The sequence below is a fragment of the Cucumis sativus genome, chromosome 2, assembly GCF_000004075.3.
Source record: "Cucumis sativus cultivar 9930 chromosome 2, Cucumber_9930_V3, whole genome shotgun sequence".
NCBI lineage: Eukaryota > Viridiplantae > Streptophyta > Magnoliopsida > Cucurbitales > Cucurbitaceae > Cucumis > Cucumis sativus.
This window is the reverse complement of record NC_026656.2, coordinates 20,086,148-20,111,463: the sequence shown is the minus strand read 5'-3', so window position 1 is coordinate 20,111,463 and position 25,316 is coordinate 20,086,148. Positions and strand designations below refer to the sequence as shown.

The 25,316-nt window shown below is 34.6% G+C and overlaps 3 protein-coding genes and 1 long non-coding RNA gene across 14 annotated transcripts; 3 read left to right on the top strand and 1 right to left on the bottom strand.

Moving 5' to 3' along the window:
* Nucleotides 1–341: 341 nt before the first annotated feature.
* Nucleotides 342–3,779, bottom strand: LOC101220145 (receptor protein-tyrosine kinase CEPR1). Its single transcript, XM_004148353.3, has 2 exons — nucleotides 1,115–3,779; nucleotides 342–1,030 (listed from the first exon to the last, which is right to left on the bottom strand). The coding sequence occupies exons 1-2, from the start codon at nucleotides 3,561–3,563 to the stop codon at nucleotides 651–653; spliced, it is 2,829 nt and encodes a 942-aa protein (XP_004148401.1). The 5' UTR covers nucleotides 3,564–3,779; the 3' UTR covers nucleotides 342–650.
* A 5-nt stretch (nucleotides 3,780–3,784) lies between these two features.
* LOC116402030 lies at nucleotides 3,785–8,502 on the top strand. Of its 2 annotated transcripts, none has more exons than XR_004214386.1 (2): nucleotides 3,785–4,445; nucleotides 7,820–8,502. It is a non-coding gene; the product is annotated as an uncharacterized LOC116402030 (long non-coding RNA). The 2 variants fall into 2 exon arrangements; XR_004214385.1 differs by having other exon boundaries at nucleotides 7,816–8,502.
* Nucleotides 8,503–10,892: 2,390 nt separating this feature from the next.
* Nucleotides 10,893–19,522, top strand: SUT4 (sucrose transport protein SUC4). Of its 10 annotated transcripts, none has more exons than XM_004148354.3 (6): nucleotides 10,898–11,619; nucleotides 12,614–13,359; nucleotides 13,590–13,653; nucleotides 13,723–13,766; nucleotides 16,362–16,521; nucleotides 16,689–17,451. In XM_004148354.3, exons 1-5 carry the CDS (start codon nucleotides 11,121–11,123, stop codon nucleotides 16,518–16,520), a joined length of 1,512 nt encoding a protein of 503 aa, XP_004148402.1. In that variant the 5' UTR covers nucleotides 10,898–11,120; the 3' UTR covers nucleotide 16,521; nucleotides 16,689–17,451.
* Nucleotides 19,523–19,769: 247 nt separating this feature from the next.
* On the top strand, nucleotides 19,770–22,884 carry LOC101207119 (protein DETOXIFICATION 48). Its single transcript, XM_011651403.2, has 2 exons — nucleotides 19,770–21,084; nucleotides 21,186–22,884. The coding sequence occupies exons 1-2, from the start codon at nucleotides 20,875–20,877 to the stop codon at nucleotides 22,740–22,742; spliced, it is 1,767 nt and encodes a 588-aa protein (XP_011649705.1). The 5' UTR covers nucleotides 19,770–20,874; the 3' UTR covers nucleotides 22,743–22,884.
* Nucleotides 22,885–25,316: the final 2,432 nt, after the last annotated feature.

Genomic DNA, 25,316 nt, shown 5'->3' with positions numbered 1-25,316 from the left:
TTCTCTTGCTTGCAAGTTAACCAAATATATACGTCAAATCTATAAAAGTATTCGAAATACAATAACTTATAAATAAATTGTAATGTCTTAGGCCAATGATTGAGAATTCTACTTTGAATCTTAAGCACGAGGTGTTACAAATCCTAACTTGAATGACAAAGATTTTTAGTATATGAAAACATGGTTAAGAAATGTTTTAAAGAATCGATAGTCATTACCTATGCCAACAACATGCATCACCCATTTCTCCATCTTTCATGAAATTATAAATCTTGCACCATAATTTAAGAAAGAGCTCGACATTCTAATATTTTGATTGCAAATAAAAAAGAAAACGAAAATGAAAGAAAGAAACAAAATTATAACCCATATATTTCATCTATTACACATAATAGAATAACAAAATTATGAAAAGGAACTCAAAAAGGGAGTTAAAGAAAAACACTATAAAAAGAGGGAAAGAGAGCAACTTTGATTCTCTTTGACTCTCCCTCTTCCCTCTGGTATTGGAGGAAGCACTTATCTTATCATATAATATAATTCATTCATACATTCATACATATAAGGAAGAAAATAAAAAAGAAGAGATTTTTTTTTTTTTTTTTTAAAAAAAGGGTGACCCCTTTGATTTTGGACTGAAAAAGGTTACTTTATTTTAGTGACATCATATACGTATCTTCTCCTTTTTCAACATCTTCGAAGGGATGGTCAAATTTGCAAGGATCCACCTCTTGCAGAAGCTGAACCACCTCTCCTATGGCGGGTCGAAGCACTGGATTCTTGTAAGTACAGCGAATGGCGATTCTCAGAGCCTTAATTATGTCATCCTTAAACAACCCTTTTAATTTATTGTCAAGAATTTCAAGAACCCCTTCTTTTGTATCCACTTTGTTCGAAACCCAGAACACAATGTTCTTGTTTTCTCCATACTCGGTTTCAATCGGCTTCTTCCCTGTTATCAACTCCATTAACACTACTCCAAAGCTGTACACATCGCACTTGGTTGTTGCCTTTGATGAATATGCATATTCTGTCATTTATAAAACATGAGAACAATGAAAATGGATACTAGGGTTTTCTGAAATTGAGATTTTAGTTGATTTATTAAACTTACCAGGAGCTAAATAGCCGTATGTCCCTGCGATTACAGAGTTCGTTGAATCCTTAGTTCCTTGTAGGACTTTAGCGATCCCGAAATCTGCAACTTTGGGTTGGTAATTTGCATCTAATAGAATGTTTGTGGTTTTGATATCTCTGTGAATTACCGGCGGCGAGAGGTCGTGGTGGAGATAAGCGAGACCTTGAGCGATTCCCACCGCGATGCGGTGGCGCTTGGGCCAATCAAGATGAATCCACCCTTTATGAAGGGCGTCCCATAGATTTCCGTTTGGCATGTATTCGTAAACAAGAAGGCTGCTATTTAGACCTGAAAAATAGCTATAGAGTTTCACGATGTTCTTATGCCTAATTGTTCCTAGGGTTTCGACCTCTGTTTTCAATTCTTTATCGAAGAGATGTTTTGCTCTTCGATTCCATAGCCTCTTCACGGCGAAGATTTCTCCATTTCCAAGCTCGATTTTGTAAACTGTTCCTGATCCACCGTGACCCACAATGTTCTTTTCCACCATGGCTTCGAGAATCATGCTTTGGTCGAAGCTCTGTAAATGGAAGAAAGAAGAAGACAGGGCTTCTTCGTTTTTGATCTCTGATGTTTTTCTTGTTGCGATTCGTCGTTTTAGAAACAGGACGGCACAGGTGAAGAAGACGATCAATGGAATGACGATACCCCAGATGAAATTTAGACGTTTTCTAAAGGAAAAATTTGAACAAATGGGGAATTTTTGGTCTGGTGAAATGAAATACGCCGGTGGAACACATAGATTTGGGTTGCCGAAAAAGCTATCTGCTAACCCTTGTTTAATCAAAGACAAAGGAATTGGACCCGAAAGTTGATTGTTCGAAAAATTGAAAGAACTTGGGAACAATTCACTCAAACTTTCTGGAATTTTCCCGGTTAAACGATTGTTCGAGAGATCAAGAACGTTGAGAGACTTTAAAGATGTGAATGAAGTGGGGATTGAAGAATCCAGTTGGTTTCCTTGTAACATTACCTGATTTAGTTTCATCAGATCGCCAATCTGTGATGGCACTGGACCAGAGAGAAGATTGTTGCTAAGATCAAGCTTCACCAGATTGGCTGCTCCTGAAATCTCTGGTGGTATAACTCCAGAAATCCTGTTTCCTTGTAAGAACAACTCTGACAAGTTTCTTGCTTGTGAGATAGAGTTTGAAATGGAACCAGTGAGCTTATTTTGAGCAACATCAATAATTGAAACATGGGGAAGACCCAAAACTCCTTCAGGTATTGTTCCCGTCAACTGATTGAAACTAATCCTAAACCTTAAAAGTGAAACACATTCAGCATAGCTTGATGGTATTTCTCCAGAAAGGCTATTTAGAAGGACAAGAAAGTATAGCAATTTCCCTCCTCTGCATATATCCAATGGCAATGGCCCAGACAGGCGATTTTCTGACAAGTCAAGGACAACCATTGGTGAGAACTTCCCTAACTTTTGAGGAATCTGTCCAGTAAGAAAATTGTCATAAAGTGATAGCATAGTGAGTGTTGTTGAGTTGGCTAGCACATTTGGGATCTCTCCTGTGAGGCTATTGTTGTAAATCTGTAGAACTTTAAGCTTAGGGAGTTTACAAATGGATTCTGGAAGCTCTCCCGTCAGAAGGTTTACTGACATGTCCATGTCCACCAGCTCTGTTAAATTTCCAAGCTCCTCTGGTATGTTTCCCGTGAGTTCATTGTAATAGAGTTCAAGTTGTTGCAAGTTCTTCAACAAGGAGATTTCTTTTGGAATCTCTCCCTTGAGAAAGTTCCCACTTAGTTCAAGATCAACAAGAGACGTCATGTTCCCTATCGATCGTGGGATTTCGCCATCTAACATACAGGTTGTCAAGACCATAGATTTTAGCTTTGTCAGACTGGAGATCTTGTCAGGCAACTTCCATAAGTTGAGTTTGTAATTTTCATTGAAATTCAGCTCCTCAAGATTAACAAGGTTGAAAACCGACATGGGAAAATCACCGGTAAAGGAATTGTATGAGAGGTCAAGTACACGCAGCTGTTTCATTTGTGATAAATCCGGGATAGTTCCATTGAGATACAAAGAGCTCATGTTAAGTTCTTCAATAAGAGAGCAGTTGGTGATTCCTGAAGGAAAACGTCCGTAAAAACCGGTACCAGCAAGACGAAGAACTCTCAGCTTTGGCAGGTAAGAGCATACATCTTCCGGAAAGCTCCCAGAGAGAGACTGGCCAGAGATATCAATCTCAATGATATGTCCTTGGTCATTGCACCGAATTCCTGTGAAGTTGCAGAAGGATTTGCCTCCTGAAAGATTCCAATCAGACAGGAACTCTCCTGAGGCAGTCTTTTGTATAAGATTGAAGAACTGAGACTGGTTAGTAATAGCAGGAGTAAGAGCTTGAGAAGGAGGAATGGAGAAAGTAGTGAAGAACAAAAGAAGAAAGAAAGCTGAGTGAAAAGCCATGATTGACAACGAGGTAGAGAATTGAGATGAAAATGATGATGAGAAGTGAAGGAGGCAAGGGAAGATAGGAGAATATAAATGGGGATTCAAAATGGTGAAGCGGCAGTACTGGTACACAGTAACAAAGCCTTGATAATGAAAAAATGGATGGTGACAAGAAAATTTAAATAAAAAAGAAAAGGTTCCTGCAAGTGTACTGAGAGAATGGGAGAAAGAAAGAAAGGAGGAAAAAAAAGGTAGAAAGAGAGAGAAAGAGAGGTCAAGGGTAGAGATACATAGCTTTGTATAAAGAAACTTTATGTTTATACTCCACTATATGTTGTTGTGGAGAATATAACATCTTGAAATGAAAAAACTTTAGACTTAAAAGAAAAAGAGAGAGAGAGAGAGAGACAGAGATTTGAACAAAGTTTGAACAAACCACTTGAGATTCATCCATGGATTTTCTTTTCAAAGGTGGTTGCTGAACTGAAACTAGAAGCTAAGGTAGCTTGAAATGTACAAAGACAGGTATGTTAAAAATTCTACTTTGTTTTTGCTATTTTTACCTCAAAATCCATTTCTAACAGCAGTGCCTAATTAATCACCTTTGCATAACACTTCATCATCCTTTGCCCTCTCCACTACCCTATAATGGACCTTCAAATCATGCCTTCTCCCACTTTTACATTTTCACTCCCCCAAATCTCTCCATATCTTTTATGCATTTCATTATTTGGTTGGGTTGGACATGAATTGGCCAGGTGATCAATAAGGAGTCAAACCATGAGTGTAATAAAAAAGTTGAGATAATAAGTTCGATCTAGAGTGGTCAACTACTTCAAATTTAACATCGTAAAAGACGTGGAATCAAACATGAGATGTTTGCAAGATTAAGTTGAGGTATGTGCAAATTACCATAGTTTTTGGATTTTGCATGTTTTTTTTTAATAAAGGTGTAAATTCCCACTAGCATTTTTTATCCAACCAATGGTCACTAGTGGTGGGCTTTGTGGAACACAGGTTTTAGTAACTTTCATCTTTCAGTTCTGCTTTCTAAAATCATCAGCTTATTGATTGTAACTTTTAGTTCAATATTTAGAGTAGTTTTTACGATTTGTTCACCCCCCCCTCCTCCTTTTTAAGCTTTTTTGTGGGCCATTGATCCACATTTTTCTAGAGCAGTAGGCCATTGTCAAAACCATCCACATTTAGATTGCTGTTCCATTGTTTATATGACAGAAAAATTACTTATATGAAACAAATGTCATTGAAGGAACAACTCCAGTTTAGATAGTATTATAACATAGTTACTTCAGTTTTAAACAATAATTAATCAAGTTTCTGGTTCTTGATATTCCATATAGACAAATGTTTTTAAAAAAACATTTCAAAGATGTTAAAAAAAGATTTCTAAAGTGCCTTCGGAATAAATATACAAGTGTTTGTTAAAAAGTTACATTTGAAATTCTTATTTTAAGTTTTCTTTTATTCTCCTTTAGTACTTTTTTGAGAGAAATATCAGCCAACCATTTTGTACGGGGGAGGAGAAGTCTTAAATGCAACCTCTCTTTAAGAAATAATTTGGTTTAGGTGAAAGAATGGAGTTCTAGAAGGATGACTCTTTCGGGCTTGGACATTATAATCTGGATCAGTGAACTGTTAGTTATATATATTATAGAAACGTACAAACTCAAATAGAAACTTTGCTTTCGCGAGTAAGAATATAAGCATTTAGGCTCACTTATGTTTATTTTGGACATGTTGAGAGTTGGCCTATTGGCTCAAACTCAACCGCTCAGACAATTCAAGAACTTTTAAAAACCCCCCATCACAAGTACCGGATATTTCAAAGATCAAATTCAACTTTAAACTCAAAAACCATTTTGTGGTGATTCATCTCATATTGTTCTTGGTCTCTGTGAATCTCTCTGGATGCCCCACTGTCTAATTCGCTGTTGAAACTCGGTCGCCGCTGTTAAAAGCCTTAGTGTTTGATCAGTTCTTAGAATCTCCATAACCCGTTTCATAGTCGTCCCACGGAGCGAATCGGCACCATCAAAAACCCCCAACATCCCAATTTTAAGCTCCTCAATTGCATTCTCCATTTCGCAAATCTCTCCGTCCACCAATCTCCCTGCCCGCCGTGCCAGCCCCACAATTGGCGGTGCTGCTACCGTCTCTTGTAGGCTAGCCATTGCCTCTGCCAAATCCCTCTCCTTCCTCTTGACGTCAGTCTTCAACTCCTCCACTGACGCTGCTTGCACAGGCGTTAAATCCTTAACCGCACCGTCCACCAATCGGAACACAATCGAGGGCTTGAATCCAGAAATCCAAAGCAGAGTCCTCTCGTAAGAAGTCAACCAAGGAGCTGAAAACACCCTGAAGACGTCCTCGCCGGCGGCTTTGGAAATTTCCTCGTGGTAAAGCTGGTAATGGGCTAAAACTTGTTTGATTAAACCCAATTGGCGTTCCTCCTTGTAATCAGCGATTTGGGAAACGTGGAGAAGTTGTTCGAGGAAGCCACGTTGAGTTGTGAGCCAGGACTCGTAGAAGTCAGCAAAATTTTCGATTACAGAAACAGAGTGGGGCATTGGCCTAGAGGGGTTGGACATGATTCAATTCACAGCAGCGCCAGTGTGAATCGGCCAATCCCCAGTGTGGGGTAGAAGAGTGGGAATGGGAGAAGGTGGTTATTTATAGCGAATACGGGGGATTGGTGGTGATAATGGTGGTGTTGTAGTTGCCGCCAATGTTGGTTTTCCTTGAAGGAAAAAGAATGGATTACTTCGTTGGTAAGGGTGCAGAGATGCGGCGGTGGCAGCGAGTTATAGGAGGGAAATAGTTAAAAACAGAGTGAAAAACGAGTCGCCGTGTCGGTACGGTTATGTCGGTAGGTGTAGAAGAGAGAAGAGACACGTTTCTCCAATTAACTCGCCGGAAACAACTTCTTCATATTTCTCTTTCTAAATTTCATGCCATCTCCCACCTTTTATACTCCTTTTTTCTTCTTCTTATTTTATTTTGCAATTAATTTTTTTAAAAAAAACAAAGGATTTAATTTACTTTAAAAAATCATATCATACACATACATAAACTGCTACATTTATTTTTACAAATAATTTAGTTTATTTTGCCATATTTTAAATTAGTTCTTTATCTTTTTGTACCTTTTGAGTTTCATTCTCTATTGAATTTGATTTGAAATTTACATCTTTTTGTGCAAATGGTAAAAAAAATGTTTCTAAAGTATTTTCAAGTGTAAAATATTCCATTCCAGCAGTATATATATGTTATTTCTAGACATTATCTTTTTTTCTTTTTTTAATTAGTTCATACATATTTTATTTAGATCCCAATAACACAACCTTCCAAACCGCACATAAATTTTAATTACCAGTTATTATTTCAAAATCTCATTTAAGTTTTCATTGGACATGCATAGGACTTGTTCGACCTTCGTATTTAATTATAGTTACTTCTTCTTTTTCATCTTCGTATTCTATAACATTCAAAGGTTCATACTATTAATAATAATAGTAGTAGTTTGATGAATGATTATGTGGGGTGTATAATCAAACCTCAAAGTTCAAAGTATGTCAATTGATCGGAGAATGTAGATAGAGGTGGCGATTGAAGTAAAGTAATAAGTTATGGGTTTAGAGAAAATGATTGGAAGAGACAAATAAGGATTGGGATAGGGATGGAAAATGGGATAAAAAAGAAAATGTGTAATGTAGATTTGTAGGTAAAGGTAATGGAAAATGTGTTGGGATTGCAACAGATTGTATTAGGGGACAGACATGGGAAGGGATATCCACGTCATAGTTTTTTAGTTTCAACGGTAGTCCTATTTCGCCAGTCCACGGCTTCTATTATTGTCCACGTGGCACACATGTGACTAATTATTATCTAGATCTACCCACCCCTTACCCTCCTTATTCATTCTCAGTATCTGTTCCATCTCCATTTCATATTCTCTGTACAATGACAAGTCATATTTCCAACTCTTTCCTTTCTCTTTCTATCTTTCCTACTTATCACCTACATTTTACCTTATATTTAAACCAATCCTACATTTCACAAATATTAATTACATATATATATATCTATATTGTTTAGTTTTATTTTAGGGTTTAATGTGCTATAATTTCAAAATACATAATTCCTAATGTATATATGTGTAGCAAGTATAGAGCTACATTAACTTTTCTTCAGCATTTTAGCTCGTATTTATTATATATCTTCGTTGATCTAGGTATTCTTGTTTTAGCTAGGGTTCCCAGGGATACAAGCTTGTTAGAGAAGTTTTGGTGTTTGCCTTGAGTTGGGGTGGAGGACTAGTATGAAATTAAAGCATATAGGCAAGTGCATGCCTAGTTTTCCCTCTTGGATTTTGTCTTATCTTGAAACCTTCCATTTCTTGGACTAATTTCTTTGCTTCCATCTTCTTTCCCTTTCAAATGTCCAAAGTATATGAAGCCTACCTTCTGACTTTAAATTTTGAGATGAGAGAATACTAAATTTCATTTTCATTAATGACGAGGTTAATTACTATCTCTCACACATCATTAAGTGAGCAGCTCCATGACTTGTTTTGTATATATACTAATTATTATTATTTTTCAATTTGTTATATTCCATTTGGTTTTAGTTCTTAGTTAGTAATGAAAGGAATGGTTGTTTTGGCTCATGCAACTACAGAAATAAACTAACATTGAAAAGTCGTGTAAAGTTTATGTTAGATGATCTATACTTATTTTCTTTTAAACAATTATGGGTGTATGTTAAAAGACAAAACAATGAGTAGTTAAGGGTTATTGTTGTTACTATTTCTGTATGTGAGACATGTGTATAAATCTTGTTGACAGTGCATGATCTCTTAGGTTATATTTTATTGTAAAAAAAGCATTGGAAATGGATAGTACATATGGGAACTCATAAATGGTTTGTGATATCATATCTATAATATATCAAGCTTAGCTTTATTTTTTGTCCTTACAAAAGGTTGGAGAGAGCCCTTCGATTTTACTAAGGTATGTTTGTATTTGATCTCACTTTCTCATTCATTAACATTTAACAAAACCTATTGTGATATTTGCAAACAAATCTATCATATTAAAAGATTAAGAACAAATTTGAAACACGCGTCTCAAATTATATGCTTAGCAATCATTTTTATTCTAAAGTTAGAGATTCGTTATTTATATTAAGAAATCAAAATATTTTGATGTATTACGAGTTTGACGATACCTTATGTAAAAATAAACGATAACTTATTAATTGTTGTACTCGTAAACAAACTTTGAATTCGACGTAAGTTTAACGATTGACCTAGTTCGTTGTATATTACATTGTTAAGATTGTTATTTTGACTCGAAATTGATGCATGTCTTTAAAAATTAAAGATAATTACCTATCTATTATTACTCACAATCTAGCTTTGAATTCAAATCAGTTAAAAATATTGACCAAATCCAATGTATTTCAGCATGTAACTAACTTTAATGTCTCATTGTTCCATTAAAATGCCTATAAGATTAAGCATAAGATCAGAGAGTACAAAAAGGTATAATTCCAAGCTTTAATTTCTATGCACTAAATGATATAGTGTAGAATTTATCATAGATTATTAGCAATAAATAAATGTTTCACTAATATATATGTGCAAAGATTTTTTTATAAAAAAAAAGAAGATAAAAAGAACCAAAAAAGTATATCAAAATAAAGTGTATGCTTACAATTAGGAATCAATAAAAGGTCTATGAAGTAACTCGATCTTAGAAAAAGATATAAATTATAATAGATAGACAATAAGGTAAAGATATGATATTGAATTAAAATTTTGTCGTACACTTTGGATCGATTAGGGGGCCATTTTTGGTTAGGGTGAGCTTTGGAAATAGCAAGTTGACAATACTTGAAAGGAAAGAAAGGCAAATTGAGTTGTAATGGACATATAATCTTCTTTGGAAATTGGAGAAGGAAGTGAGGGTATATTAAGAGGATATCCAACAAGTTTGGGTTTTACCCATTTTTGGATTCCAATAAAATTTGGTCTAGAATTCAAATTTAAATGATTTTTTTTTTTGTCTTTTTCTTACTTCAAGTGTGTAAAAATATCACATTGTCTTCGAATCACATGTGAGGCCCTGAAACTAAAGTGATCATACAGTTTTTTTTTATTTTCTCGTTCTAGCTTCTTTCGTCTCTTGTTTTTCATTAAACACAACATTATGATAGTTTATATTCTTCTTCTCGTTTCGACTTTTTATTTCTTTCTTTGTTGTTTATCAGACACACAAATAAAATTAGAGTTTGGTATCCATAGTTTTACGTTAAAATTTAGTCTAGTAATATAAACTATCGCAATGTCAGATGCTAGTTGTAGCTATGAGATTTGAAAGAGCATACATACCATATGGTGCAATGATGTTATAATTATGATAAAATGGTGTGTAAAATTGATAACACAAGCTTGATGGAAATGGTGGATTAGCCAATGGGTAGTCGATGGGCATTTGTTCGTTGGCAATATATGCTTGACGTGGTGGTGTTGTGAGTGTGGAACTGTGGTCACCGCTCTAGAAATGCTAATGGGCCTTTCGGCCCAACTTCCTTACTTGTTATGGACGAAATTGGAAGAAGAAAAAGAAAGAAGGCCAACCTACTTGCTTGTATACTAAGCAACTTCAAAAGCATCTCTCTTTATCACTCTCACTTTATTCTAATACATAACATATATGTTTCCCTCGAATTTCTATACTTTTGTTTATAATAAAATAAGGTAACATTCTTTCTTCTTTTTTCTTTTTCTCGTTTCTAATTTATAGAATTAAATATTGAAAGTAAAGAATTTAAGTCTTATAAGAAAGATAATGTGATTGTCATTATGAGAAATTTTTTAGATGAAACAAAAAAAAACAATAGTTTTCAAGGCTCGTTCATTCATCTAGGCCGGATTGAAATACACAAAAAAAAAAAATAATAATAATAGACATTCTAAGATATCTTGTGTTTGGTTGTGTCATGGGATTTTATAGGATATCATCGTCATTATTATAGTGAAGCAATCTCTAATTAGTTTTCTATTTCAATTTTGTAACAAGTTATAGAAGAAAATACATTCCTCTCCTTAACAAGTTTCGTTCCTCATTTCAATTTGAGACGTAAACATGTTCGTATGCATTTCAAACTTTTGTCTTACTTAATTTAATTGCTTTTTAAAGTAAAGCAAAATAAATTAAGAGTTTGATAGGGATGATAATTAGATAATAGAATTAATTAGTTAATTAATTAAAATGGTTTGCCTTGATTTCCCGCTTTTTTCTTTTTTTTATATTTTTTAATTGTGGAGGCAATGTGCGTAATTTAATTGAAAACTGTAGGGGCAGTTTCGGTTGTTGATGATGCTCAGCTCACAAGCTGACGGCAACCGCCACCTTTCCTTCCTTCTTCGCCGCTCCTGGATTCTTATAGTACAGTTACGATCAGAGGGAGAGAGAGATATTCCGAGTGAGTGCCCCGGAGGAAAGTTTGAGAGAGGTTGCGCTTGCGCATGCTAGCTAGAGGTACAAAATGGTGATGCCGGAGTCGTCTGAAGGTCACCGTACGGCTTCTCGGCGAGCAAATCGACCGCTTGTCGGACCTAGGGTTCCACTGAGACGGTTACTAAGAGTCGCATCTATCGCATGTGGAATTCAATTCGGTTGGGCTTTGCAGCTCTCTCTTCTCACTCCTTATATTCAAGAGCTTGGTATTCCTCACGCCTGGTCTAGTCTTATATGGCTCTGTGGACCGATTTCTGGTCTCTTTGTTCAACCGCTCGTTGGTCATATGAGCGATCACTGCACCAGCCGATACGGTCGTCGGAGGCCGTTCATCGTCGCTGGAGCGCTTTCTATAGTACTCGCTGTTTTGGTTATTGGTCACTCTGCAGACCTTGGTTGGTGGATTGGTGACAGAGGTGATGTTAGGCCTCGTGCGATTGTATTCTTTGTGGTTGGCTTTTGGATTCTCGATGTAGCTAACAACGTCTCCCAAGGTCCTTGTAGAGCTCTGCTTGCTGATCTTACCGGTAAGTTTTTCGGTATAAAGTTTGAATTTTGATATCTCTGTTAGTATATAATTTCGTTTGTAGAGATTCTTAAGTGTTTAGCTTCATCTCTTCGTTTAGACATTTACCGTTGTCCCTATATTACCAGCGTGCCTCCCAATTTACTGAAGTAATATCAAATATGCTACTAATTCTTGAATTAAGGCTAGTGGTGTGTATTTCTATTATGATTTCTCCTTTATAATTTCCATGTATGTCAATATTGATCTATTAGGGGGTGTTGGGGACATTGAAGTGAGTTATGAAATTTGAAGTCAATATGTTGGAGTTAGAAAGTCTCTGTTAGGGTGGTTAGGGGTGCAGAGATGTCAGACGGAGTTCCTTGATAGTAGTTTTTCCACTTGGCTAAATATATATGTATATACTAGAAAGAAAAATTAAAATCTTACACTGCGCCAATCATTGCAAAAGGTTCTAAAAAGTCAGTAATGTATAAGGTATTTTGCTGTAAATTGTAATAGTAAATTAATGGTTGTTGTAAACAAAAACACGTGCAGTAATTTGTTGTTAAAGGACAACTTATGTGAATCTTGAAAAGTTTTAATTCAAATCAATGTGATGATTTATGTAGGAAATTAAATACCCTTTTGAGTATTTTGATGCTTAATGTTGTGGGGTGGAATCATTTTTTTGTGGGATTATTTGTCCCTTGCACCCAAAATTATATTAAAAAAAACAAAATTTTGTAGTTTGATTTTCATCCTCTAGTATAAATGGATTTGAGCTAATGTGCTGACATGCTAAGAGGGCAGTTTAAGGATTAGAACTAAGATACCAACTTTTGTACTCTTCAAATGCTTGCTAATGCACACAATCAAGGCCCCCTCCCCTTTCAAAACCAGTAGTTCGTGGTCGTGGGTATGACATGTTTGGTTAAACCTAACTACCTAATAAAGATCTTATGTTCTGTGGATCTTGAGACACTTATGTTTTTAAAAAATTAATATTGTGCTAGGAAAGGATCATCGAAGGAATCGAGTGGCAAATGCTTATTTTTCTCTATTTATTGCTGTTGGTAATATTTTTGGATATGCAACTGGATCTGTTAGTGGCTTGTACAAGATCTTCCCATTTACTCTCACCTCTGCATGTTCTGTTAATTGTGCAAATCTCAAGTCAGCTTTCTTGATTGATATCGTGTTCATTGCAATTACAACATATTTGAGTGTATCGGCAGCTCAAGAGATACCTCTAGTTTCAAACGACAGGTCCTCCCTGGTTGTAGAAGAAAGTATGGGGGAGTCAGGTCATGCTTCAGAAGCATTTTTCTGGGACTTGTTTCACACTTTTAGACACTTCTCTGGTTATATATGGGTAATTTTGCTTGTCACTTCCCTGACATGGATAGCATGGTTTCCATTTATTCTCTTTGATACTGATTGGATGGGTAGAGAGATTTATGGTGGCAAGCCAAATGAAGGACAGACTTATAGTTCGGGAGTCAGAATGGGAGCATTTGGTCTGTTGTGTAACTCTGTTGTCCTCGGAATAACTTCACTACTTATGGAGAAGCTGTGCAGAAAGTGGGGTGCTGGTTTCATATGGGGAATCTCTAATATTTTTATGGGTATATGTTTTCTTACTATCCTGGTTGTTACGTATGTGGCAAACAATATGGGCTATATAGGTCACGATCTCCCACCAAATAGTATTGTATCAGCTGCATTGATTATCTTTGCTCTTCTTGGCGCCCCTTTGGCAGTAAGCAGTTCCTTCCTTATATAGAATGTGCACACATGTTTATCTTTTTTGTCCAATCGAACTACTCCCATTAGATGAAAATGTAGAGATTTTAAGGATAAAAAATGTACTTGTTTACATATTGGATTTGGAATGTTTAGTCAACATAAGATTTATCAATTCGTGATAATTCATGACCGAGTTCCATTTGTGCATCACTTTTATTGATTTATTGGATTAATTAATTGCAGATTACTTACAGTGTTCCATATGCCATGATCTCCTCACGCGCTGAATCTTTACAACTTGGTCAAGGTGAGATTCATGTTATTTTCTTCAAATGGAAGACTAGAGGGCTGCTTATTGTGGAGTTGCTTCTTGCAGGTTTGTCTGCGGGTGTCTTGAACTTAGCAATAGTTTTCCCACAGGTGATTCTAGTCCTACATATATCTTCCATAATTTTCTTTTCCTCTGCGACAGTGAAATGATGTAAACTTTTTTTTTTCTTTAAAAGGGTTTTCTCTCGACCTATTAAACTCCAATAGAAAAATATATAATATGTATGGCTAGGACTTGTTGGTTTGAATTTTTTTTCTTTATTAAAATAGAGTTTGATTTTTTATGGCAATTCAGATGAGTTATTTGCTGGTCGTTGACCAAAATTCTGTGCTTTCCAAAATTTTGAGGGTGTTCAGTTAGATAATAGGACTTTAGCTGAAAAAAGTCTTGAATTTGTGACAAACACGAGAGATACTCTAGACAATTGGGGTGGAGGGTAGCATCATTTATTCCCAAAACGTTGTCAAGGACTCACACAATACAGGTCAATAAACAAAATATACCATTGTTCTTTTGTCAGCAGTCAATTTATTTCCTTTTAAGGGGTAAGGTGCATATGAGAAGGGCCCATATTTTAAAACTACTCTTTCAAGAGTGTAACTAAGCATGCAATTATTTGTGCAATTTTTTCCTGTTGACTGTCCCTATTATTTGATGACAATATATTTTTTTTATCTGTCACTTCACGGGGGTAATACTTGTTTTCTATTTTGTCTCATTGGTTATTATGTGGTACTCTTTTGAACTACGTTGAAAGATTTTCATCAAATGACTTCTTATTAATTGAAATTGGGCTTCCTCCATGTTTGAGCCTGTAAATTTGTATCATGTAATATTTGATCGTAAGGTTAGTGTGCTTCAGCTCTGTTTTCAATGTGCGCAGAATATTATAGAAGAAACAGTGGAACAATTATCTTATGATATTTGTTCATACTTGATATCTTTTTAACACAAATTTTGTCTTATATTGGGTCATTCTATTTATTTTATATTCTTTTAACAAACCTCTTTGGGAAAAGGAAATTGTTATAGGTTCTGCACTATCTGATAACTGGCATCAGAAGTGTTGGTTCATATTATTTTGAAGTTATGCACAATATGAACGTGCATTAAAGGGATCTGTGAACCAATAAAAATGTCTTTTAACCACTGGATAAAAATCATGGATGAAATGATCGAAAACGTCTAATGTTGGAAGCGGTATAATTTACAAGGGCAGTTAACTTGGGAGAAAGAGTCCTATTCTGAACTAATGAAGGAACATTACAGTTTGTGTTCTCCGTCTAATCATTTGACTTTGTCAAATGAGAAAGATTGTCTAATTTTGACTGGCCTCTTTCTGGGACATACTAAGACAAAACTTCTCTTAAAAATTCAGTGGTGGATATCCCCGTTAGCCAATTTACTTTTTGTCTTGGGAAAACATTTAGGGATGCAGATGAAAATATATTTCCATGTGGAAGAGATCACAGGTAGAGGATTAGAGTTTGTCCATATCTGTAGTCCTGCAGTCACTTTCCAATATGTAATGGATAATAATAGAAATAAAATAATTTGACATAATATTTTGTTGTTTATTCAAAACTTTTTGATCGTTAGTGGACCTCTCTGTAGGATTCAATCCAGCCGATAGATTTGGCTGTTGCCTTAGGTAACATTGTCAGGAGCATATATTGATCTGTAAGATATGGTAGACTTTGAGGGCCACATAGTAGTAAAACATTTTATTCTGGAACAGTGAAGCATTAGCTGAACATATTTTTTTAAGAGCCACATATTTTGGTTTTTCTTCCCCTGCTTTTGCGAATCTGTCACTTGATGTATTTATTATTTTCACCTCAATTTCAGTTGTATTCTTGTTTAAAACAAACACACATTACATTGTATTAATGGACACCATGTGTTCTATCTATACATATATAAGTCTACTTGGCTTTTCATATGAAGTGGGTTCTTCTCTATTAGAGATGATACTCATTTGTTAATAACAAAGTGAACTAACTTGCCACTTTTTCTCTTTTTGTTATCTCAATTTTCATGCTGAACTCTGCATTTTTCAATTTAAATTTTGAGGAAGGATGCAGGTATAGTTGTTTTCTTGAATATGGTGGTCTTGGTTTATATGAGTGACTTAAAGGTAAAATCGGTTCAGCATTCAGCGGGACAATCATGTTTCACAAAGCGATTAATTTTCTTGGTCCCATACATTGTGCTTCTGTCTGCTTCAGAACAGAAGAGCAGGGTGGGGCTGGGTGCTTTGTTGAGAGAGTAATTGCGTGAGACATTCTGCAAGATTCAAGCTTGTTTGGGATTGCAATCAATTTTTTCTTTTGATTTGTTTTTCCTTTATATATATATATATATATAACGACATGAGGCTTGATCTTAAATAATAAAAGTCAAACATTTAGTCTCTAGTACCTGTCATGTCCTGAAAATGTTGCATGTGGTGTTATACTTTCAACCCAATTATTTTTCCAATCAAGGGATTCCATCATATGGTATTAAGCAATTTTTTAGCTAATTGATCTGATATGCTCAAATCTATTTCAATCACAATATTAGTTCTCATGATGACATGCACAGGAAGTTTTGGTAGCATACTATTGGTAACTTGTCAACCATTTTTCCCTTAACCTTTTTGAAGTTATTTAATTCACCAATTTTATTGTTTCTGATAGTAGGTTGTGGTGTCCCTGGGAAGTGGACCATGGGATCAGCTGTTTGGTGGTGGAAACTCTCCAGCTTTTGCTGTGGCAGCACTTGCAGCCTTTGCAAGTGGACTCATTGCCATCTTGGCTCTTCCTCGGTCTGGTGCTCAGAACCCCAGAAACCTCACATGAGGTACTCAGTTATATCCATTTCTCTTTAGTCTTTTTTATCTAGCTTATCATCTCATTGCAAAACTGTCTAGCCCACTACAAATTTGTAAACAGCTTTAAATATACATTTTGATACTCTGTTTATATAGGGTTTTCTTCTTTTAAAAAGTTCCTTTTGTTGATTGTCAGAATATTTGAAAAGCTTGGTTGGTGTGCATCTCATCCATGATCAACATGATAATTGATCTGAATTTTTATGTAAAACACGTGTGTTACATACTATACTTCTGAGTTTTGGTGTACAACATCTTTTTTTTCCTTTTTTATGGTGCGATGGGTTGGGAAGTTTGCTTATTATATTACAGTAGCAACGTGTCTGGTTAAACAGTGAGGGAGCGCTGGTGTAAATTTTAAGGCATGGCCATATATTACTGTGATCAATGGTGTATATAAGTAAGCAACAGAAGAGGAAAAAGAAGGTATTAATTAATCAGACATATCGGCCATTCATTGATAATTATGGCACTAGCTGTCACCAAATGCTGAGAGAGACAAGTTATCTGCAAACAGTGAGGAATTTTCTTTTATGAATATCAGTCCCACCTCCTGGAAATGTTGCTTTATGACAATTTCTGCGTTAAAAGTGGGGAAGCCTGAGCTGTGGATTCCAAAATTACTCTGAAGACTATTTTCTTACCAACGAAGATAATGCTGCTGATTGAAAATTATTCCTTATGAAGTATCATTTTTCTTCTAAGGCAATATTTAGTGCGTTGATGGTTCAATCATAATGTATTGGATTCTCATTCATTTGTGCATGAATTTTTGTATAAGTATGTTGAAATGTGCTTGGTGGGCAACAATTATTTATTGTGCTGATTGAAACCCTGATGGGGACATTTCTTTTATGCTTTTAGATAATTTGTTAAATAAAGCTCAAGCTATTTTTTAACGATGGCATCCTTGAACAATATATAATAAATAAAATATATATTTGTATATATTAATAAACGTTCTTTTTAGCTTTTCTTTGATATTGCATCTTCATGTCAGAATAAGTTCCCCATGTTTGGTTGCATTGATCATTGACACAAATCTGGTTTGCTGTTATATCAGTATAATATGCTCTCTTCTCATGCTATGCTGCTTCCTAAAACGCATGATGAGAAGTATCAGTTAGTACTGAAATGGTTGTTTGAAGGGTAATATTCCTTTATTCTTTGGCCATCTTAAATGGAGCGAGCATAACGGTAGAATGAAATTCTTTTTAAGTGATAACATAATCTGTGCTTGAATTTAGAAAACAGTCACAGTGGGAATACAATATAGGCATTTTCATGCATCTTACTATTGATGAAGAAAGCACGAGTGGTATCCAGTTAAATACTTTTATTTTTTTCTTTAAGGAGATGTTAGGTCTAAGCTGTTTAGAATCTTGTGATAGAATTGATCTTTCTCTTGAAAAGATAGAAGAAAGCTTGGTATGGAGGAACGATGGTGAATCTATTCCAGTGTGTGGAAGGGTATAATCTTTATTATTGGTGTCAAGTATCTGTCATGTCAACTTCTGTAGATCATTTTCGAAAAGAACATGTATTAGCATTTATTATAATCTGTTTGCTAAGATGCCAAGAAAAATTCTTTATGATCTCCATTAGAACAACTTGGTATCGAGTAAATTTGCTTTCTGATTGATGAGGAAGAGAACAAATGCATGGGCATCAACATGTGATACTTTTAGCTCTGCTTGTCAACTTCTTTTGCTTCAATCCTGTTTGGGATCTGGAATTTGATGGACCCCTCCAAATTTTGCTTCCCCAAACTGCAAAAAATTTCTATCTGTAGTGTACTTACCGACCTGGTTTATTATTATTATTATTATTATTTTTTGTTTATCTTTACTTACTTGAATTTATCTGTTTTTTGTTTTGTCCAGAGAGTTCTGCTGTTTGATACTTACCCTTCACCTACATCAACTGATAGAGCCAAAGACACATGGGATCTGACATGGGGTTGTGTTATGAGTTTCAGAGAAGTAATATCTTATACAAAGGAAACAAATGAAAAACTGGTCCTTTTGTGCAGCTGCTGCTCAGAGTGATAAAGAGAAGTTTCTGGCTTGTTGATGATGGTAGGGCTGTGTGCCTCAGCTAAGGACACAGTCCCCCCAACTTCTCTTCCCTCTATAGAGACAGCCTCATCTGTGTTGGGAGAAAAGGGATACATATTTAATGCTTTTAATTGGTTCACCTAAATCTGTGTGTTCCCTTTCTCCCATCTGCTCCTTCTTCACACAGCCATTCCACTGTCACCTTCCCCATTAACATACATACTCTCTTCTCTTATCAGGTGGTCCCATTCTTAATACACAGCAGCAACAGCAGCAACAGCAGCATTACCCATGAAGAATCCTCTTCTCTTTTTTAATCATCTATAACCAAATAAGATGACAAACTCTTCTTGAGGGTTCTTTTTTTCTTCCTTTTTTTGCATTTTCAAGTATCCTCCTTGTGATGATGGATTTTGACCCCTCCCTCCCTTCTCAAAAATCCACTCCTAATCTCCTCTCTTCGGTTGTTTTTATTGTTATTAGGCTATAATTCTTCCTCCTCCTCCTAAGCCCAAAGGTTTTACCCACCTGGAATAACAACAACAATAATAATAGGTCCAAATCAACTAATGGGGTAGAGATGTTAGCCCATTTCAAGTCTGGATTCCTGCAAGAAAAATACAGGAGGGAAAGAGAAGTAAAGAGGTGTTCCATCCATTGTAAATTGTGATCATCTCATGGCCCCCACCTTTTTTTGATCGTTAGTCTAAAATAGTATTGTAATTATTGATTGGAATGATGTTATTAGGGGTTTAATTTGTCACAAAATCTCCAAGAGGGGATCACAAAATCTTAACAATCCTATTCCACTTCCAAAGGGGCTTAAAAACAATCTCCACCCCCCACACCATAAGTGTATGTAGATATATATATATAATATAATAATATTATTATTATTATTATTCCTTCCCAATCAACATCCTTCACTCCTTTTTATCTCATCCTCCTCATGACCAAACCCAAATCTGTTATGAACCATCACCATAGAATATTAATCATAAAGTTCTTTTACAACATATTTTGTTCTCTTTTTCCCTTCATTCTTGACCAAGATCGATAACAGTCCGAGTGACTTTTTTTAATATATCCTATTGAAATTGTTACTAACACATGGAGTTGTGCTTTTATTGGCTATGATTTCCCACATGGGTTGTATAAGAATCGGACATGCATGTTGCTTTTGAACATGCAAACATCTCCTTTGCCTACAAAGATAGAAGCCAGCCAGTCATCTTCTACTGAAAGCCACCCCCCAAAAAACATTTATATTTATAAATAAATTTTTATTTGTTTTTTTATTTATTATATTTTATAAACCACCAATTCATATGCTCTCTGTCATTTCAAAGAAAGAATTTCGTTTCTCGATCTCCTCATCCACTTGGCATTCCAAGATAAGTTTCTTTTATCTCTTTCGGGGCATATTTTCCAAACACGACCACAAGAGGTCGAAGTGTTAAAAAAGATTATCCACTGAGTTTTTTCCATTATGAATATTAATCTATTAATCCCAAAAAAAATAGAAAAAGAAAAAGAAAAAAAAGAGGCAGAGTTAAATTATTAAATTATTAATTCCACTACTTATAAATTTAATAAAATTTCCAAAATGGGTTTTTTTGTTTGAAACCAAACAAATATAGGATTGTGGCTGTTAAAAAAAAAAAAAGAACTAATTTTCAATTACCTTCACTTGTACCTCAAGATAAGATAAAAGAGGTTTGAAAATTTTGCCTCCCCCCCCATATACCATATATTTGTTTCTTGTTGTGATGGATATATTATGAAATGATTTTAGCTAATGGTCGGAAAAGTGAATGGCTTTTTATTAGGACAGTCGGCCCCTAACTTTTTTTTTCCTCCCTTAAAACAAAAAGGAAAAAAAAATTCCTTTTCCTTTTTTTTTTTTTTTCTTTTCTTTTTCTCTTAAGCACTGTCCTTGATATCTTGAGACACGTTCCTTAAGAGGACGGCAGAACAAATTTTCTGGGTGGCAATTCCTGTATGTATATAAACCCATTCTCCCATTCACTCTCATCATTCCATTTTGAGAAGCTCTTACAAACTTACATACAAAATATCATTGAAGAGAGAAGAATAGAAGAGTCATTTACTCACAATCATATATCTATCTATCTATCTATCTATCTATTGTTTCTTACTTAGTTTTTTCTTTATCCTAAAAATACAGATAGATTGATAGATAGATAGCAAAAAAGAGAGAAGAAGATTGTGGTGTGGTGTGGTAGCTAATAAGCTAGGCTAGCCATGTGTAACCCAAAACCTTCCTCTCCTAATAATTCTTCATTTCTTCCTTCAACTAACTACAAAACCAACTTCATGACCACTACCACTCCCAACAAGAACTTGGACAATAATAATAACAATCTTAATACTCATCATCATCATAATAACAATCTTCTCAAACCTTCTGATGATCAACTGGCTCAACTTCATAGATTACCAACTCTTTCTGAGGTAAAAAGAAGAGAATTTTCTCTACCCCAGAATGAACTTGTTTTTCTTTTTTACTAAAGTTTCTGACTTTTTTTTTTTTTATAATTTGTATTGATGTTCAGGCAGTGGAAGAAATGAAGGAAATAGGGAAGATTTCAGGTCCAACAGCAATAACAGGGCTACTTTTGTACTCAAGAGCTATGATCTCCATGCTTTTTCTTGGTTACCTTGGTGAACTTGAACTTGCAGGGGGTTCTCTCTCTATTGGCTTTGCTAACATCACTGGTTACTCTGTTCTTTCTGGTTTAGCCATGGGAATGGAACCCATTTGTGGCCAAGCTTATGGAGCTAAACAATGGAAACTCCTTGGTATAACTCTTCAAAGAACTGTTCTTCTTCTTCTTACTTCCTCTGTTCCTATCTCCTTCATGTGGCTCAACATGAAACGAATCCTTTTATGGTGTGGTCAAGATGAGGAAATCTCTACCGTTGCCCAAACTTTCATTCTTTTCTCAATTCCTGATCTAATTTTCCTCTCCCTTCTTCATCCTCTTCGTATTTACTTAAGAACTCAAAGCATTACTCTCCCATTGACTTATTGCTCTGCTCTCTCTGTTTTGCTTCACGTTCCCCTGAATTTCCTCCTTGTCGTCCATTTCAAAATGGGGATTTCTGGTGTTGCCATTGCCATGGTGTGGTTTAATTTAAATGTCTTCTTGTTCCTTGTCTCCTTTGTTTACTTCTCTGGAGTGTATAAAGATTCTTGGGTTTCTCCAAGTGTGGATTGCCTCCATGGATGGACTCCTCTGCTTTCTCTTGCAATTCCCACTTGCGTCTCTGTTTGTCTTGAATGGTGGTGGTATGAATTCATGATAATGCTTTGTGGACTTCTTGTTAATCCCAAAGCTACAATTGCTTCAATGGGGATTTTGATTCAAACCACTTCTTTAGTGTATGTTTTCCCTTCCTCTCTCAGCTTCGGTGTTTCCACTAGAGTTGGAAATGAATTAGGGGCAAATCGACCAGCCAAAGCGCGCATTTCCATGATCGTTTCACTCATTTGTGCCGTTGCGCTTGGTGTGGCAGCCATGGTGTTCACCACTCTAATGAGGCACAAATGGGGTAGATTTTTCACGGATGACGCCGAGATTTTGGAGCTCACTGCAGTGGCATTGCCGATCGTGGGGCTTTGTGAGTTAGGGAATTGCCCACAAACCACCGGGTGTGGTGTTTTGAGAGGAAGTGCTCGGCCGACGACAGGAGCAAATATAAATTTGGGATCATTCTATTTGGTGGGTTTTCCAGTGGCGATTTTGATGGGGTTTGTAGTGAAAATGGGTTTTGCAGGGCTGTGGATTGGGTTACTTGCGGCTCAAGGTACATGTGCTTTGATGATGATTTATGTACTTTGCACAACAGATTGGATGGTTCAAGTTGAAAGAGCAATGCAACTAACAATGGCTTCTTCTTCTTCTTCTTCTTCTTCTAATTCGAATCCACCATTGTTGCCAATTTCACTTTCTTCTTCTTGTTCAGAAGATGAAGAAGATGATGATATGGGCCGTAAAAATGGAAGTCAGAGTATGAAAAAGATTGAAAATTTGGAGCAGATTTTGTGCAGTAATCATGAAACTCATCCTCTCATTCCCACTCCTACAAAACAAACTACTGTTCATTAAGTTGTTAGTTTTTCTTTTTTCTTCTTTCTAATTTTTGCGCCCTCTTGAGGAGTCCTGATGTGAAAACCAATTTATTTAATCGACCCCACTTATTGTAGAAATTACTTCTTTCTTCATCTTATTACTTCCACAATTTCCTTTCTATTTTATCTTACTCCATCTATTTTTTTATTTTAACATTTTTGTTTTTTGTATTTCGATCCCTATAATAATAATAATAATAACCTTTAACCAACAATATATATGGAATAATTCTAATATTGTGCTTTTTTTGTGGGAAAATTATTAATCATAAAATCAAACGTGGATACAAAACTTTAATATTTATAATATTTGTTGAAATTAGATTGACTAAAATTTGACATTTAAAAGTGTAGGAATATTTTTGTTTTAATATTTTGATATTTTTTTAAGGGCTAAATTATGGGTTGAACTATATTGACTTTTGAGATTGTGTTGGTTTTGTTTTTATAGTTTAAAAAGTTTGTGATTTGTTTTTAGGGTTTCTTTCATAGTTATTTTGTTTTTTAAACTTGTGCTTCGTCTTACCCATCAAAGCTTTGAAATTGTTTTTATCAATCCTATTAAATCAACATATTAATTTTTGAAAACCTACTTCTTGAGTTTTCAAAACATGATTTGGTTGTTTAAGACACTTTCTTACTACATTTCATAAACAAATTAAATCTAACATATTAGGAAAAAGTATAGTGTTTAGTTATAAGTTTTGGAGTTATGTATAATTATCAAAATGCAAGAAGTGAAATAATTTGAGTATGTTAAAAAATTATAGAGAGATTTGTTAGCAAATAATTATTTTAAAAGAATGAAAAAAAAAAACTAAAAATAAAGTAGCTCTATAAGAACTAAAATAAACATAATTTAGAAGACACATAAAAGCATATACAATCAACTACGGTCAAATGTTCGATTCCCTTCCACTCGGCATATTATCAACAACAATAATAGAAAAAGAAACCTTTTGATTTTGTAACTAATAAATCACTCTATAAATAATTATGTTGTCTATATTATTAAAGGATGATCCTAGCTACCAAATAAACAACATATACGATAAACGTCCAATTTGAGCAACGAAAATGATCGACTATATAGCTTCCATGATAATCTACCTATATAACTCTTTTATTTAAAGTTAAAAGTTCACATTTTCATACCCATTTAGAAACAAATACAGATTTGAAAAGTTGTATTAAAGACTTGTTAACAACGTCCTTTGATATAGTAATCAGTAAATATATATATCAGAAACCTAAAAGAAAACTTTTAACCCTAAAATGTTATTGATCAAACCATATATATAAAGCTTACTCTTTTCCTTTCTCTGTCTTTTCGCGTGTGTGTGTATGAATACATATAAATATGGTTTTTGATGTATAAAATATATATTATAAGTTGAATAATAATTAATAATATGGGAATGATTAGATATAAAATTATAGTTTAAGATGTCCATTGTAAATATAAATATAATAGAGAGAAAAGAAAAAAGAAAAGAGAGAAAGAGAGAGAGAGGTTGTCGGTTGTTTGAGAGGCTTTTTGTAATGAAAGGAATCTAAGTGTGTGGTTTTGGCCTAACTTTTCTTCTGCTTCCCTTTCCATATCAGGTAAAAAAAAGAAACTTGTACAACCCCAAAATAGACCCCTTTCTTTTTCTTTTTTTCTTTTCATTTTTCAAGAAAAAGAAAAATATTCTGATCATCACTCTTTCAAAATAAATAAATAAAATCCCATCTTTTTTAAAGTCTTAAATTTTGAATTACAACCCATGTCTTAGTTTTCTCTCTTTGCCTTTGCACTTAACTTTATCACAGCCCCTATTGGGACAAAGGCTAAAAGATCAGTATCATCAAACAACAAACCCACTTATTAGTATATATATATATATATACACACACGTATATATAATCTCTGGCATTAAGAACTGATCTCATGCATGAAGGGTTAATCTTGGAAAACCCATGCAAACGATACAGTAAGAGAATTGGAGGGTTAGTGGATCTTTTACTATTTATTTATAGTTATAGTTATTATATTGTGAAGTGTTCTAATTATTAGAGATTATATATATATATAAATGTTGGATAAAATGAACCAACAAAAAACCTTATTGTCTGAATTATGTACAACACTAAAAATTGGGGACTAACTGACATCACAAAAACAGTACTCTCCACTTATCAAATTGTGATTTTATATATATAAAAAATAAATCAAATTTAAATTGAATAGAAATAATTGAAATATATCATATCAATATATCTGACAGAAAACAAATTGAATAAAGCTCAAAGAAACATGCATTGGCCCTTAATAATTAATATATATGTTCATGCATACTGATCGATCTTAGAAACAAAAACAAAAAAGATAAAGGTAAATATAACAGTAAAAATAATAATAATTGGTTAAGATAAAAAGAAAAGAAAAGGAGCTTTTTATTCATTTTTAAAAAGGAAGTTTTATTATTGTGTTGAAGAAGAAGAAGAAGATGGGGAGGGGGGGGCCTGGTTGTTTGTGAAGAAACAAAATGAAGGCAATAAATAAACATTA

What these genes read in the sequence shown, in the direction of transcription:
- LOC101220145 (XM_004148353.3), bottom strand. Translation starts at nt 3,563, where the DNA reads ATGGCTTTTCACTCAGCTTTCTTTCTTCTTTTGTTCTTCACTACTTTC. An exon ending in ATACGGCTATTTAGCTCCTG is followed by an intron (nt 1,031 to 1,114) that starts GTAAGTTTAATA and finishes TATAAATGACAG; the next exon opens with AATATGCATATTCATCAAAG.
- SUT4 (XM_031880467.1), top strand. Translation starts at nt 11,121, where the DNA reads ATGGTGATGCCGGAGTCGTCTGAAGGTCACCGTACGGCTTCTCGGCGA. An exon ending in TCTGCTTGCTGATCTTACCG is followed by an intron (nt 11,620 to 12,613) that starts GTAAGTTTTTCG and finishes ATATTGTGCTAG; the next exon opens with GAAAGGATCATCGAAGGAAT. An exon ending in TAGCAATAGTTTTCCCACAG is followed by an intron (nt 13,767 to 16,361) that starts GTGATTCTAGTC and finishes TTCTGATAGTAG; the next exon opens with GTTGTGGTGTCCCTGGGAAG.
- LOC101207119 (XM_011651403.2), top strand. Translation starts at nt 20,875, where the DNA reads ATGTGTAACCCAAAACCTTCCTCTCCTAATAATTCTTCATTTCTTCCT. An exon ending in GATTACCAACTCTTTCTGAG is followed by an intron (nt 21,085 to 21,185) that starts GTAAAAAGAAGA and finishes ATTGATGTTCAG; the next exon opens with GCAGTGGAAGAAATGAAGGA.